Source organism: Melospiza georgiana, chromosome 6 (genome assembly GCF_028018845.1).
Source record: "Melospiza georgiana isolate bMelGeo1 chromosome 6, bMelGeo1.pri, whole genome shotgun sequence".
NCBI lineage: Eukaryota > Metazoa > Chordata > Aves > Passeriformes > Passerellidae > Melospiza > Melospiza georgiana.
The window spans coordinates 38,599,091-38,611,077 of NC_080435.1; the positions used below are offsets into that span (position 1 = coordinate 38,599,091).

At 38.4% G+C, this 11,987-nt stretch overlaps 1 protein-coding gene across 3 annotated transcripts in view; it reads left to right on the forward strand.

The window, feature by feature from the left end:
* Positions 1 to 11,412, forward strand: part of NPAS3 (neuronal PAS domain protein 3) — a 592,022-nt gene extending 580,610 nt beyond the window's left edge. For all 3 annotated transcript variants that reach the window (XM_058025872.1, XM_058025873.1, XM_058025874.1), the window contains 3 exons: positions 869 to 1,016; positions 4,189 to 4,304; positions 7,121 to 11,412. In XM_058025872.1, the coding sequence (XP_057881855.1) occupies positions 869 to 1,016; positions 4,189 to 4,304; positions 7,121 to 8,430 (1,574 nt within the window). In that variant the 3' untranslated portion in view covers positions 8,431 to 11,412. The remainder of the gene's footprint in view (positions 1 to 868; positions 1,017 to 4,188; positions 4,305 to 7,120) is intronic.
* The last annotated feature ends 575 nt before the right edge of the window (positions 11,413 to 11,987 follow it).

Below are 11,987 nucleotides of genomic sequence, written 5' to 3' on the forward strand. Positions count from 1 at the left end.
GCCTTTCGTTCCCTTCTCCTGTCGCGCAAGAATCAGATACAAAACAAATCCGTTTCAATTTGGCAATATTTTGGCTGAGGTATTACTTTAAACATCTGTGTTTTTAAGCTGTCTTGCTGTGAGCATCTACCAGCACCGTTTCACATTACTGATTGCTTTTACTTCTTTCTGTTTCCTAGCATATTTCAAGCATCCGAGAGGGCTGTCACTCTTTGGCTCTAACCAAGCCATTCTGTGCCTCCCCTAGCCTCTTTCTCAGCCTGTTGGTGGATTTACTTTGCTCTGGTAGAAAGTAAATTCTCCAAAGACTTTTCCCCCACTGACCAGTGGAGATTTGGTTCATCTGAGAACTGTAAATTCTGTTTGACAAGATCAAAGAAACAGATGTATAAGTTCAGTGGTTGATATCGCCTGCAATGAGGAGAAATGATCAAAGCAGCAGGGGTAGAGTATCTTCCCAAACCTTTCAAATATCCAGAATCTCAAAGAGGTCTACCTAGAAGCTATGAATAAATCACATATAAATTTGCCTCTTTTTTCCTTTTCTTTTTTTACAGTTTGACATTGAGTGCATTGGAAATGTCCACACAGCAATAAGTATTCTGAGAACCATAGAGATTTGTAGGTTTTTTTGCTTTTCCTCTTCCACTGGAGTTTACAAAAGTAGATTAAAATTATACTTTAAAACTTGTAAAATGCTAGTTATACTGAACTTCAGATCCTGTTTGTCATCTCGGTGGCATTAAATCCAAAAGAAGCCAAGTATCTTCTGCTTATACTTGTGTCACGTTGTACAATGAAGGTCATTTTACCACAATCCTAACACGTACTCTATCTTGCTTGTGTTTTGTTTGTATTTTCCTGTCAGTGCTGAATAAGGGTCAGTGTGTAACAAAGTATTACCGCTGGATGCAGAAGAACGGAGGTTATATCTGGATACAATCTAGTGCAACCATAGCTGTCAACGCCAAGAACGCAAGTGAGAAGAATATCATTTGGGTCAATTACCTCCTTAGGTAGGTCTCCCAGTCACTTCTCTCACTTCAGCTGCTGTCTCTGTTGCTTGTCTCTGTCAGTGAGAGGTCTAGGAAAAAACAACAGCCTAACAGAGAAAGTTAAGAAGAACTTTTCATGTAGTCCTTGTCAAAAGCCGTGCCATTTTGTTATAGTTATTGAGGCATCTGTCGTATCTCTGCACATGAGAATATTCTTGAATTATTATGCTGCCTCAGTCTTGAAATAAACCCTCCACTATTTTATTGCATGCCCTGAAATCTACTCAATGTGAGCTCAAAGATAAAAATTATCCACACCAACTTTCAGTAGCTGTGTTACAAAATCTGGTGTGAAGTGTTTGGCACTGTTTTATTTGGATATTAAAAATGCAGGGAAGCAATCTGCTGGTACAGCAAAAAAAAAAAAAGTTATCTCTGAAAGGCATTTGCCAGTTCACTCCAGAGAGAGGAACTTTCTCAGGACAAAAAAGGCTCAAACAACGTTGTTGTTCCTGTAAGCATCAGATAATATTCACACTGAAAAATACAACATAAGATTTAAAAACAAAAGTACTATAAACTACTATTTTAAGCTATTAGAACTATTTTAAATAGAAATAGCAATAATTGCTTGAATGAAAGGCTGTTCCCTGAGAAATTCTGTTTTACCAGTATTTTTAAAGGACTGATTTCAGAGCTCAAGGGAAAACCAACAGTCACTGAGAGACAGTGAATTATAAATCTGACCTTTCTCATCTGAAAATACCTTTCAGCACATTCTGTTTTGTGAAAATGTTCAACAAGATTGGGAGATTTTCTGTTTCGTTCCAAAGCAGAACAAACAAACAAATAAAATTTGAAACCTTGAGATTGTCATGAAATGCAGTTGTCATTTTCTGGCCTGTTCTCCTTTTAAAGTGCTTGTCATGGTTTGTTATATTCCCTTTGATGCCATGAGAGTTCAAAGTGATGTCTAGGGGTTAGATTGTGACTTATTATGCCAAGTCCAGCAAGCCCTGAAGAGACTGTGCCTGCCTAAACTTGCATGTTGAAATGCTTTTGATTCCCCTTTTGGGGGAGAGAAGGAAGCAACCCCTGGCAGGAGAGCATTGAAGGGGGACTGAGGGAAACCTCACAAAGCAGCGGAGTTTTCACTGGCACCTGCAGATTTTTGGCCTGATATGATTTAGCACAGACTTTTCTGAACATTTACTTATCCTGCTACTTTTTTGTCTGTTCTTACAAGTGTGAGGCAGAATGCAGCATTTCCAGAGGTCAGATTAAGGCTGACAATTCTGAACTGGAAGTACAGGTTCACTGCCCCAGTCCTTAACAGGGCTGCAAAATGCCCAGAAATGTTCTCATATTTCCTGCTTTAGCTGTAAAAGTCGTGCATAACAATTATGAACAGCTGCCTCTTTCCCCTTTGCTGCTTTCCAGACAATAGGTGAACCTAGTTCACAAACATCCCACAAAATAATTTTCTCTACAAGCAGAATATACCTAACAAAAAAAAAAAAAAAAACCAAAAACAAAAAGAAAAGAAAAGCCGTGTGGTCTGTCTTCCCCAGCTCTCCTCCCAGAATCTGGTTTTTCTAGTCTGTTAGAGAAATATTAACATCTTCACTGAATTTGTGTTTTTAATTTAGATTTCTCCTTGTACTGGAATTCACAAAAGATCTAAATGTCCAAATAATATTTTAATAACAGATTAAGGCATAATTAGGTCTACTCTTAGCAGGAGTACTGGTCTGTATACATTTCCATGCATTAGAAAGTATGATTCAGCTGTCTGTAAAAGGATAGACTAATTATAGTGACAGGGAGGATTAATGCTGTTCTTGTTCTAGCAACTTGTTATTCACAGTGTGAAAGCCCTCAAACATCTTTTGCTTGGAGGGGGCAAATTTGGGGACTGCCCTGGGATGCAACAGAATGAAGTCACTTTGTCAGGACAAAGCCATAAAGATGATAATTGTAACACGGCATCTCAATGTGAACTGTGTGAACTCTGAGTGTTCACAGTGCACTCCAAGAGGCTGAATATGAGCATACTGTCATTCTGAAAGTGTGTCAGGCACCCCCAGTGCTGCCTCATATTGTTCCATGCAGGACTGTGGATTTTCCGTTTTACCAGAATTGAACTTGAACTGCATGGAAATGCTCACTCATTCAAAAATTATTAAAGACTTTGTTATTGTTAATATTCTCTGCCACTTATGTTTAGCTATGGCTGTTCCCCTGTATTTGCACGCATTTAAGAAAGGAACACATTTTAAAAGGTACAAACCAAGCAAAAGCAGAGTGTTTCAGGGGTTTTCTTCCATCTCTCTGGCAGTGGAGCTTTTTTAGATTGCAGTCATGTTCCTTGCTAACAAGTCACAGGTGAGCACCACATGAGCAGATGAAGATATGATTATAATGGGTGTGTTGACAGTTCTTTATCCCTAACATATGCATCTTAACATGCACATGTGCATCTGTCACATAGTTAGAGAGGTTGTTTTTGGTTTCTTGCTGATGTGGATGTATGTGTGCTGTATTTAAAAATATGTAACCTCTTTTATCTAATTTTTGGCCAGATTCTTTGGAACAGTGGTCACTTTTTTAGCCCTAGCTGAGCACCTCCTTAATAATTTCATGTATGATATGCTTGATTAAAATGTGGAAAACTGGAATGTTGAGAAAAACAGGCATTGAAAGGACTCTGGCAAGGCTGATAGAGAACATTTCTACAGAGATAACTCTAATAGACATTGACAGTGGGAGAGAAACAGATTGGAAGAGTGAAAACACTCTCTCTGTCCTCCCGGGCACAGTAATGGGATCGAAATCGAGATATTTTGTTGTTGGATGATTACACAGTGTTGCTTTACTGCTAGATATCACGCAAGCCACGATGTCCCACTTCAGCAAGGATGCTTTGATAGCTCTAAAACTTCACTAGAATCAAACAAGGTTTAGTACCTGGTCAATAAAAGTTTTTGATTGCAGTATTAAAATAAACCTTCACAAAATCCCTGCTGGGAAGCTCTGAAGCCAAAAATATGTGTTTCTGTGTTTACTCTGCTATTCTTCCTGTTCTTTGTTTCTGAACTTTGATATGAAAAGAGTAAAAAATCATAAAACTGCAAATCATCCAATTGTGTTTATATTTGCTGTATCCTCTTTATATTTGCTGTATCCTCTTCAGTAACCCAGAGTACAAGGACACTCCAATGGATATTGCACAACTTCCTCACCTGCCAGAGAAAACCTCAGAATCCTCAGAGACCTCTGACTCTGAATCGGACTCAAAGGACAACTCAGGTAACACACATGGTGTGCCTTTACACCCACGAGAGGTTCTTATCATGAAAGCCACAGGATCAGATTTTCAGTTGCTTTTCCTTCTCAAGTATTTTTCCATTAAATCAAACAAACAAAAAAATCATATAAAATTAAATTGAAAAACACTAGCAAAATCTTTTAATGACCTCAGCCTTTCCATTTCCTCAGAATTTCTCTTCGCTTTCTTCATGCATTCTTGCCTACATAGCACCAAACTAAATATTTGATTTCCCAGCTGTGCTTAAGGTGTTTTGCCTTGTGCAGAGGACTTGGGATTGCAACTGTTGGATAAAATTCAAGCTCTTCTCTTTCCAAAGTAGTCAGACATTCTCCAGAGAGGTCTCCACCGTCAATTTTTATGACTCCTTTTGTATAAATACATTCTTGAAGAGTCTCACTAGGGGGCAGTAAAGATTGAAAAAATTTAGAGTTTTATTGGGTTAAAAGTTATATTTAATTAAAATGTGTGGGTTCAACAACTTGTTTCTATGCTCTTTAAGTCTGGGACTTCAGCTGTTTTTTAAAAGCTGAGTGTACTTCTCAAGTTCTATGTGTAAATTAGTCCTACAGATGGTCCAGTGCACAGATGGTTCACACATTCCCTGTTAGTTTTAACAGTGGTTACCTAGGCATAGGTGCAAATCATCTGGCCTTGAGAGAAGTGTGTTTTCCTGTAGCCCAAGAAGTAAAGATGTTATTCAGCTGTTCTATGTAGGATGGGTAGATAGATAGATAGATAGATAGATAGATAGATAGATAGATAGACAAACAGACAGATAGATAGATGATTTTTCTCTCATGTCTATGATAACTATGATACCAAAAACACTGTAGAGAAAATGGATCACTGTGATATAAATCAAGAAAAAGCAAGAAGAGGATCAGGATATTATATTATATGCTATTATATTGTATAATATTTTTTATATGGATGTACTCATTCATCTTTTGCTTTTATTTGTTATACTTTGACAGTTTGGTTTAAGTCAATGTGCAGGCTTGCTGACCACTGTCATTGAGAATTTCTTCATCCATTCCCAGTGCTTCCTTTATGCTGTCTTGTTCCTAAATAGCCAAATAACACATATGTGGAGAACAGTTTGCATTTCCCTGGAAATGCACTGGAGATTTCTCCAAGTGAGCACATGAGAAATACATGTACATTCACAACTACTAAAGCTGATGCAGAACAAGACAGCATTCCAAAGGTGCACAGATATTTATATCTCTGAAGGAGATATCTGGGAGTCTTGGAAGGCAGAAGACACAGGGGCTTGTTTACTACAAAGGCATTAAATAGAAATGCCAAAGGACCTGAATTTGGAACAGTATTTTAGATGAAACCAACAAGTTCAGTTCAAGCTGTGATATAATCCCAGGCAAATATTGTGTAGCACCTCACTCTAAGACCACCCTTCCCCAGCTGGTAACCGTGGCCTTAAAAGAAAGCATCTTCAAAAAAAGGAAGAAAAAATTGTAGGACAAATTCAGTCCTAGGTGGAACTAAAAGCTGGATGAGACTTAGGGGTTTACAGCCACTACTTTTTCCTGAAAGTTTTATTTTTCAAAAGGAAGGGTCTCTCTGCTGCTGTTCAACAAGCAGAAGTCCCACTAAGTGACTTGCAAAGGGCAGTGTCCTGAATGCTCAGGCAGCTTTCCTGTCAAACCCACCTTCAGCACTTCTGGGAAATACTTTGGTATTGACATGGCTTCAGAAGTAACCAATATCTTTAGAGGCAAATGAATCCTTTCCCTCTCCACCTAAAGCAAGGATGTTGAAAAGGGTAGTACTTGGCTGTGATGAGTGAAAAACATCTTTTATTAGGCAACAAAAGATTTCTGGCTGGTCTGTAAAGGACGGGGTTTCCTGAAACCTTTTTTGACCCTTTCAAACATAGTGTGATAATGGAGCATATTCAGTCTCAGAGCTGCTTTGGCTCTCTGAGTCCAGTGGGATACAGTGTTTATCTCACCCATATTAGAATTATAATTAAATTAATTCAAGCAAGAAGAGTGACAGCTTCTCGGGGCTGTAGATGTGCTATTTTCAATGGTCTTTAGATGATTTGGATCAACCAAGAAATTGATTCATTGGCTGATTATTTTTTCTGTATTTTTTTATACTTGTTTTCCTTCAGGATAATATAAGACAAGTCTAGCAACATAGCAAATTTGTTTTAACAATAAACTGGTTTATTCATTTATTTTAACTGGTTTATTCATTCATTCATACACAAGTTGCTTCTCCTCTCACATGGGAGGATTACAGCAGTAATTCCACTGCAGCCAGAGACTCTATGCCACTTCAAAAGTGGCAATGGTCCTAGGAAAATGAGATGAGAGTACTAGAATCTTCATTAGTAAATAGTGCTATACATGGATGCCTGCCCACTGCAGGAGAACATGGATGTGAAAGAACAATCACCAGAACATTAGGGGATAATGGGATTGTTCACTGACTCCTCTTTGGATGGCACAGCTACAATGCTGTTGTGCTCACAGCTGTCATGATTCCTGTCCAGTGAGCAGATGAAAAGGCCCCTCAATCGAGGTGCAGCCATGTAGCATAGGCTTCTGGTGCATTAACAGTCCTGAGTTAGAGATATTCATGGTGATCAAAACTCTCCCAACACAACACTGAAAAAAAAAACATGCAGCTTTACAGAAGAGAACATCTTTTGCCAAAAATAAAGGTTAAAGCAAATCCAATTTCATTGGTAGGTAGAAACCTGGACTTGGATTATAATATTATGTTCCTATTGCTAATGCTTTGTTTCACTTTCATTTTGCTCCAGAGGACAATGAGAACTCAAAGTCAGATGAGAAAGGAAACCAGTCAGAAAACAGTGAAGACCCTGAATCCGACAGGAAGAAGTCAGGAAATCAGTCAGATAATGAAATGAACTGTAATGAGGATGGGAACAGCTCCAGCAACCAGGACAGCAGGGACAGTGATGACAGCTTTGAAAACTCAGACTTCGAGAATCAGAAGGCCCCTGAGGACAGTTTTGGCACTCTTGGCTCTATGCAGATCAAGGTGGAACGCTATGTTGAGAGTGAGTCAGACCTGCGGTTGCAGAACTGTGAATCACTGACCTCTGACAGTGCCAAGGACTCAGACAGTGCAGGTGAAGTAAATGCCCAGTCTTCCAGCAAACATCAGAAGAGGAAGAAGAGGAGAAAAAAGCAAAAGGGAGGCAGCATGACCCGGAGAAGGCTGTCAAGCACCTCAAGTCCAAATGGACTTGACTCAGCTTTGGTGGACCAGCCCCAGCTGCTCTCGTCACCAAACAGTGCCTCAGTGCTCAAAATTAAAACAGAAATCTCAGAACCTATCAATTTTGATAACGATAGCAGTATTTGGAATTACCCACCCAACAGGGAAATCTCAAGGAATGAATCACCCTACAGTATGACCAAGCCCCCCAGCTCCGAGCACTTCCCTTCCCCCCAAGCCAGCAGTAGTTTACATGTCTCCATTCCAGACTCTGTTCTCACCCCTCCAGGGACTGAAAATTCTGCCAGCCGTAAAACTCAGTTCAGCACCTCATCCAACTCGGCCTTGGCTCCAGTGTCCTCTGACCCTTTGTCACCTCCACTTTCAGCATCTCCAAGGGACAAACATCCAGGAGGTCCCACAGCGTCCAACTCTTTGTTGTACACTGGGGATCTGGAAGCCCTTCAGAGGTTACAAGCAGGCAATGTGGTGCTTCCTTTGGTTCACAGGGTAACAGGAACCCTTGCTGCGACCAGCACTGCTGCTCAGAGGGTCTACACCACTGGCACTATTCGCTATGCTCCAGCTGAAGTTACTTTAGCCATGCAGGGCAACCTCCTCCCCAACACCCACGCTGTTAACTTTGTTGATGTTAACAGCCCCAGCTTTGGGCTGGATCCTAAAACGCCGATGGAAATGCTCTACCACCACGTTCACCGACTCAACATGTCGGGACCGTTTGGAAGTGCTGTGAGCGGGGCCAGTCTGACCCAAATGCCTGCAGGGAATGTGTTCACGACTGCCGAAGGACTTTTTTCCACTCTTCCATTTCCTGTGTACAGCAATGGCATTCACACTACACAGACTCTGGAACGGAAGGAGGATTGAAATATGACCACATACTGTGTTCAGTGTTATACTCTGAGGCATAGACTATGTTTTAATTTAGACCTTTAATTCTAGCACTTTGAATTTGAGCAGGTCAGCTTATTATCTCAATATGATGGTCCCCATTTCATTCCCTTTCTCTTTAACTTGACTTATTCTTTAATGTAAAGATATTTTTTTATTTTTTGCCTTCAGAGAGTCGAAGTACCAGTTGCCTGCCATTTTGTCTTCTTCTAAGATGTGTGTTTTTTCCTTTGCATCTTTATTAAGATGCCTTTAATATGTGTATGCCTCTGCCATAGAATACTCAGTGTTGTGGTAAAGAGATTTTAAAGTGACAACCATTGGTTTTACTTCAAAATGATCTTGATATGATCAAGATTAAAAGAGACAAGCATAAACAATGTGCCCTGTTTGACTAAGTCAAATGAAAAGGGGGTTTTGTTCCTAATTCCTTTAAATAGGGGATAGTATTTTAGAATTTTATGCAGAGTTTAATTCTCTTTTTATGGTTAAGATTTTCTTACTTGCACATAAAATAATTTGGGTTCTTAAAAAGTTAATTTCTGGCCTGTGACTAGAATGTTAAAAAGTTGGACTAAATGTTAATTACAGAAACTTTAACTTAATTTCTAAAACCATGGTGCTATCATTTATTAATCTGTAATGTCTTCATACAATATGCAGCTTGTGGGCTGGGTTTTTTGGAAAGAATGTGTTCCGTACTGGTTTATAGTGGGGTGCTGCAGTCTCCTTGGTTAGTTAAGACAAAAGCCCTCATTAACATTTGCTGCAGGACTTAAAATTTGTTACCTCCAAACTAACAAGCATAGCCTCACATCAAATTTAAATGGGTCAGGAAGCCTTTTTCAAAAAGAGCTTAAAAACAAAAAACTCAATTTAATTGACGCGAGGAGCAGTTTCTTAGGTGCATATTGTTTTGCTTTATTTTTTTCTCAGTGTAACTGAGGCTAATTTTACAACATCAAATAACACTTCAGAGTAAAAAAAACCAGAAGAACTATTTAACATGTTTTATTTTGTTTTTCATTTAATATTATAGAGGGAAGGTTGTAAATTTCTTTTTGTTCTTTGATTTGGGTATTTTTTGTTGTTTTCTTTTTCCTTATTTCTAGTGTTGAAACCAATATGTTTTAAAACTAAAGGATGGGTTAATAAGCTTGAAATAGATAACTACAACTGAAAACTGCACATTAAGTAAAAGAAAAGAAATCTCCTATTTTGTCTTCGTTGCCAGAAATCACAGTGTAGTGTCAAACACTCCAAATGACTGTCAAATATAAATTCTTCTTCCACTCCATCTTTGGCAGCTGTTTGTTAAGGCATCTAATAACAGATGTGAGAACTGTAATGTGTACAATGTGTAAGTGTCCTTGGCTGTCAGTCCCATTGCAGTTTCAATGTGTGTTACTATATGCAGTATATACTAAGCTAATGTAGTTGTTTTGTCCTTTGTCTTCTCTGTGCTTTATCTCTAGTCCGGAGTGGTAAAGTCCCATTCCTGCAGTCCTAGTGAACCAGTGATTCTTGGGGGTTAGTGGTTTTTGTGTGGTGGCCTTCCTCTGTAATGTCACCTTATGCTGCTTCCACTGTCTGTATACCTTTTAATTTCTGCTGTTGCTTTGCTGTTGTGTATTCTCAAACCTCTCTCTCCCCCTTCCTTTCTCCCCTCCTCCTCCTCCTCTACACGTTTCCCGTCTCTCTTTCTCTCGCTCTCTCGTTCTCTCTTCTTCACTCTCAGAGATAAAAGACTCTTAACTAGCTCAAGGTTAATGGAGCCATTTTTTCCCACAGAGGAATTCTGGGTATGACTTACTCTTCCAGTGTACCCCACAATGCACTACAGAGTAATACTCAGATATATTAAGCAAATTGACGCCATATAGCCTCAGTTGTTAACATTCCCAGAGTCCTTGTGCTCGAACTGTAAGCAGAGGGTGCATTTCTTTGGTTTTCTCCTAGGTAGGCTGGCAGAGCAATATATAGAGCAATTACCAGTGAGATAGGAAATTCTTTCAAAGGTCAACTGGCATTGTTTAAAAAGGAAACCGAGCTTAGAATTGTCATATGTATTCGCTTACGTGTGCAATGCTAATGTATTAATTCAACTGTCCTTCGAATTTTTGATCACTCACTGCGCTGAGTCAATTTCTGCGGTAGCTTTGAATTTGAGAAGCAGGTCCAAGCCACGGAGGAGTGATAGCAAAAAAGGAATTGGACGCTAGAAATTTAATTAATGAGCTTTTAAAGGTTTCATGGGGAGGATTTATGTAGGTCTGAAAAAGGCGAGAAAGCTGATTGTGAAATTCAAAGTTTAATTTTGGAAGCTCTGCTCTAGCTATGGAACAATCAAAGGACTGCACCTATCAGCTACAAAAAACAGCTAGACAGCTGTTGTTGTTTTGGGTTTTTTTTATAAATGTTTCTGTGTTGTGTCAAAATGATTTCTGGTGATTTAAACTAACAGATAATCACAGCTGCTGTCTAAATCCATAGTGTTTAAAATTACAAAATGAAAAAAAAACTTCATTACCTGTGAAGACTGTGTCTGTGTTTTTAACTATTTCTTGTACAAATATATGAAATCTTTTATGAGGAGACTGGTGCCAAGTAGCTGAATAATGGGGAAAGGGATTCTGTTCGTATAAATCTTAGCAGTGTTACCAACTCTACAATATAAAAAAAATTAAAATGTTAAAAAGTGACAGCTATGGTACATTTATTTTGTGTTAAGCTAACCGAATCTAACTTCTTGAGTGCCTGGCTTATTTGAAACATTTTTTTCATTGATCATTGATAATGCTGCAAATCAGAAATGTACATACTTCATTTACAACAGGGTTCTTTTTATACTTTTGTAGATTCTCATACATGTCATACATGGTTGTCTTTATGTAACTTAATTTTTTTTCATCCCGCAGGTGCCATTTTCATAATAAACTTCTCTTGGATTTGTTACTATCTGGCATCATTTCTTTTACATATAACCATCCTGACTAATGAATGCTAGTAGTATTTGTTTGAGCAGGTATTTTTTAATCATTTTGTAAAAAAAAAAAAAAAAAGAAAAAAAAAAAGAAAAAATAATAAAATAACTAAAATACAAGAAAAAAATAACCAAAAATGAAAGAGGAAAAAGCAAGATTTTATTAACACTTGTGAAATGAAGAAAGGAAGCTGTCAAGATGTAGGTTAAGAATGCTAATCCAAATACTACAACAAACTTGCCACCATTCTAAATTCTCAGCTACCCCAACTCATTGTCATATTGAGCATTTTTATGCACATTATCAAAGCTGAATAATGAACCTGCAACATTAACCACTATAGAAAGTGTGCATTTTTTCCTTGATTAATGCACACTGGAAGAGGTCAGCTTTTGTACATTAATCATTTAAAATGCACTTTATATTTTCATTTTTGTACTCTACAATGTTACAGGGAAACTCTTCAGTCACATTATATCCTACCTAGGCTGCTGATTCTTTTAAACGTGTACTTTCTTTCCCCAGAGTGGCGACCTGTAAGTAGTTGGT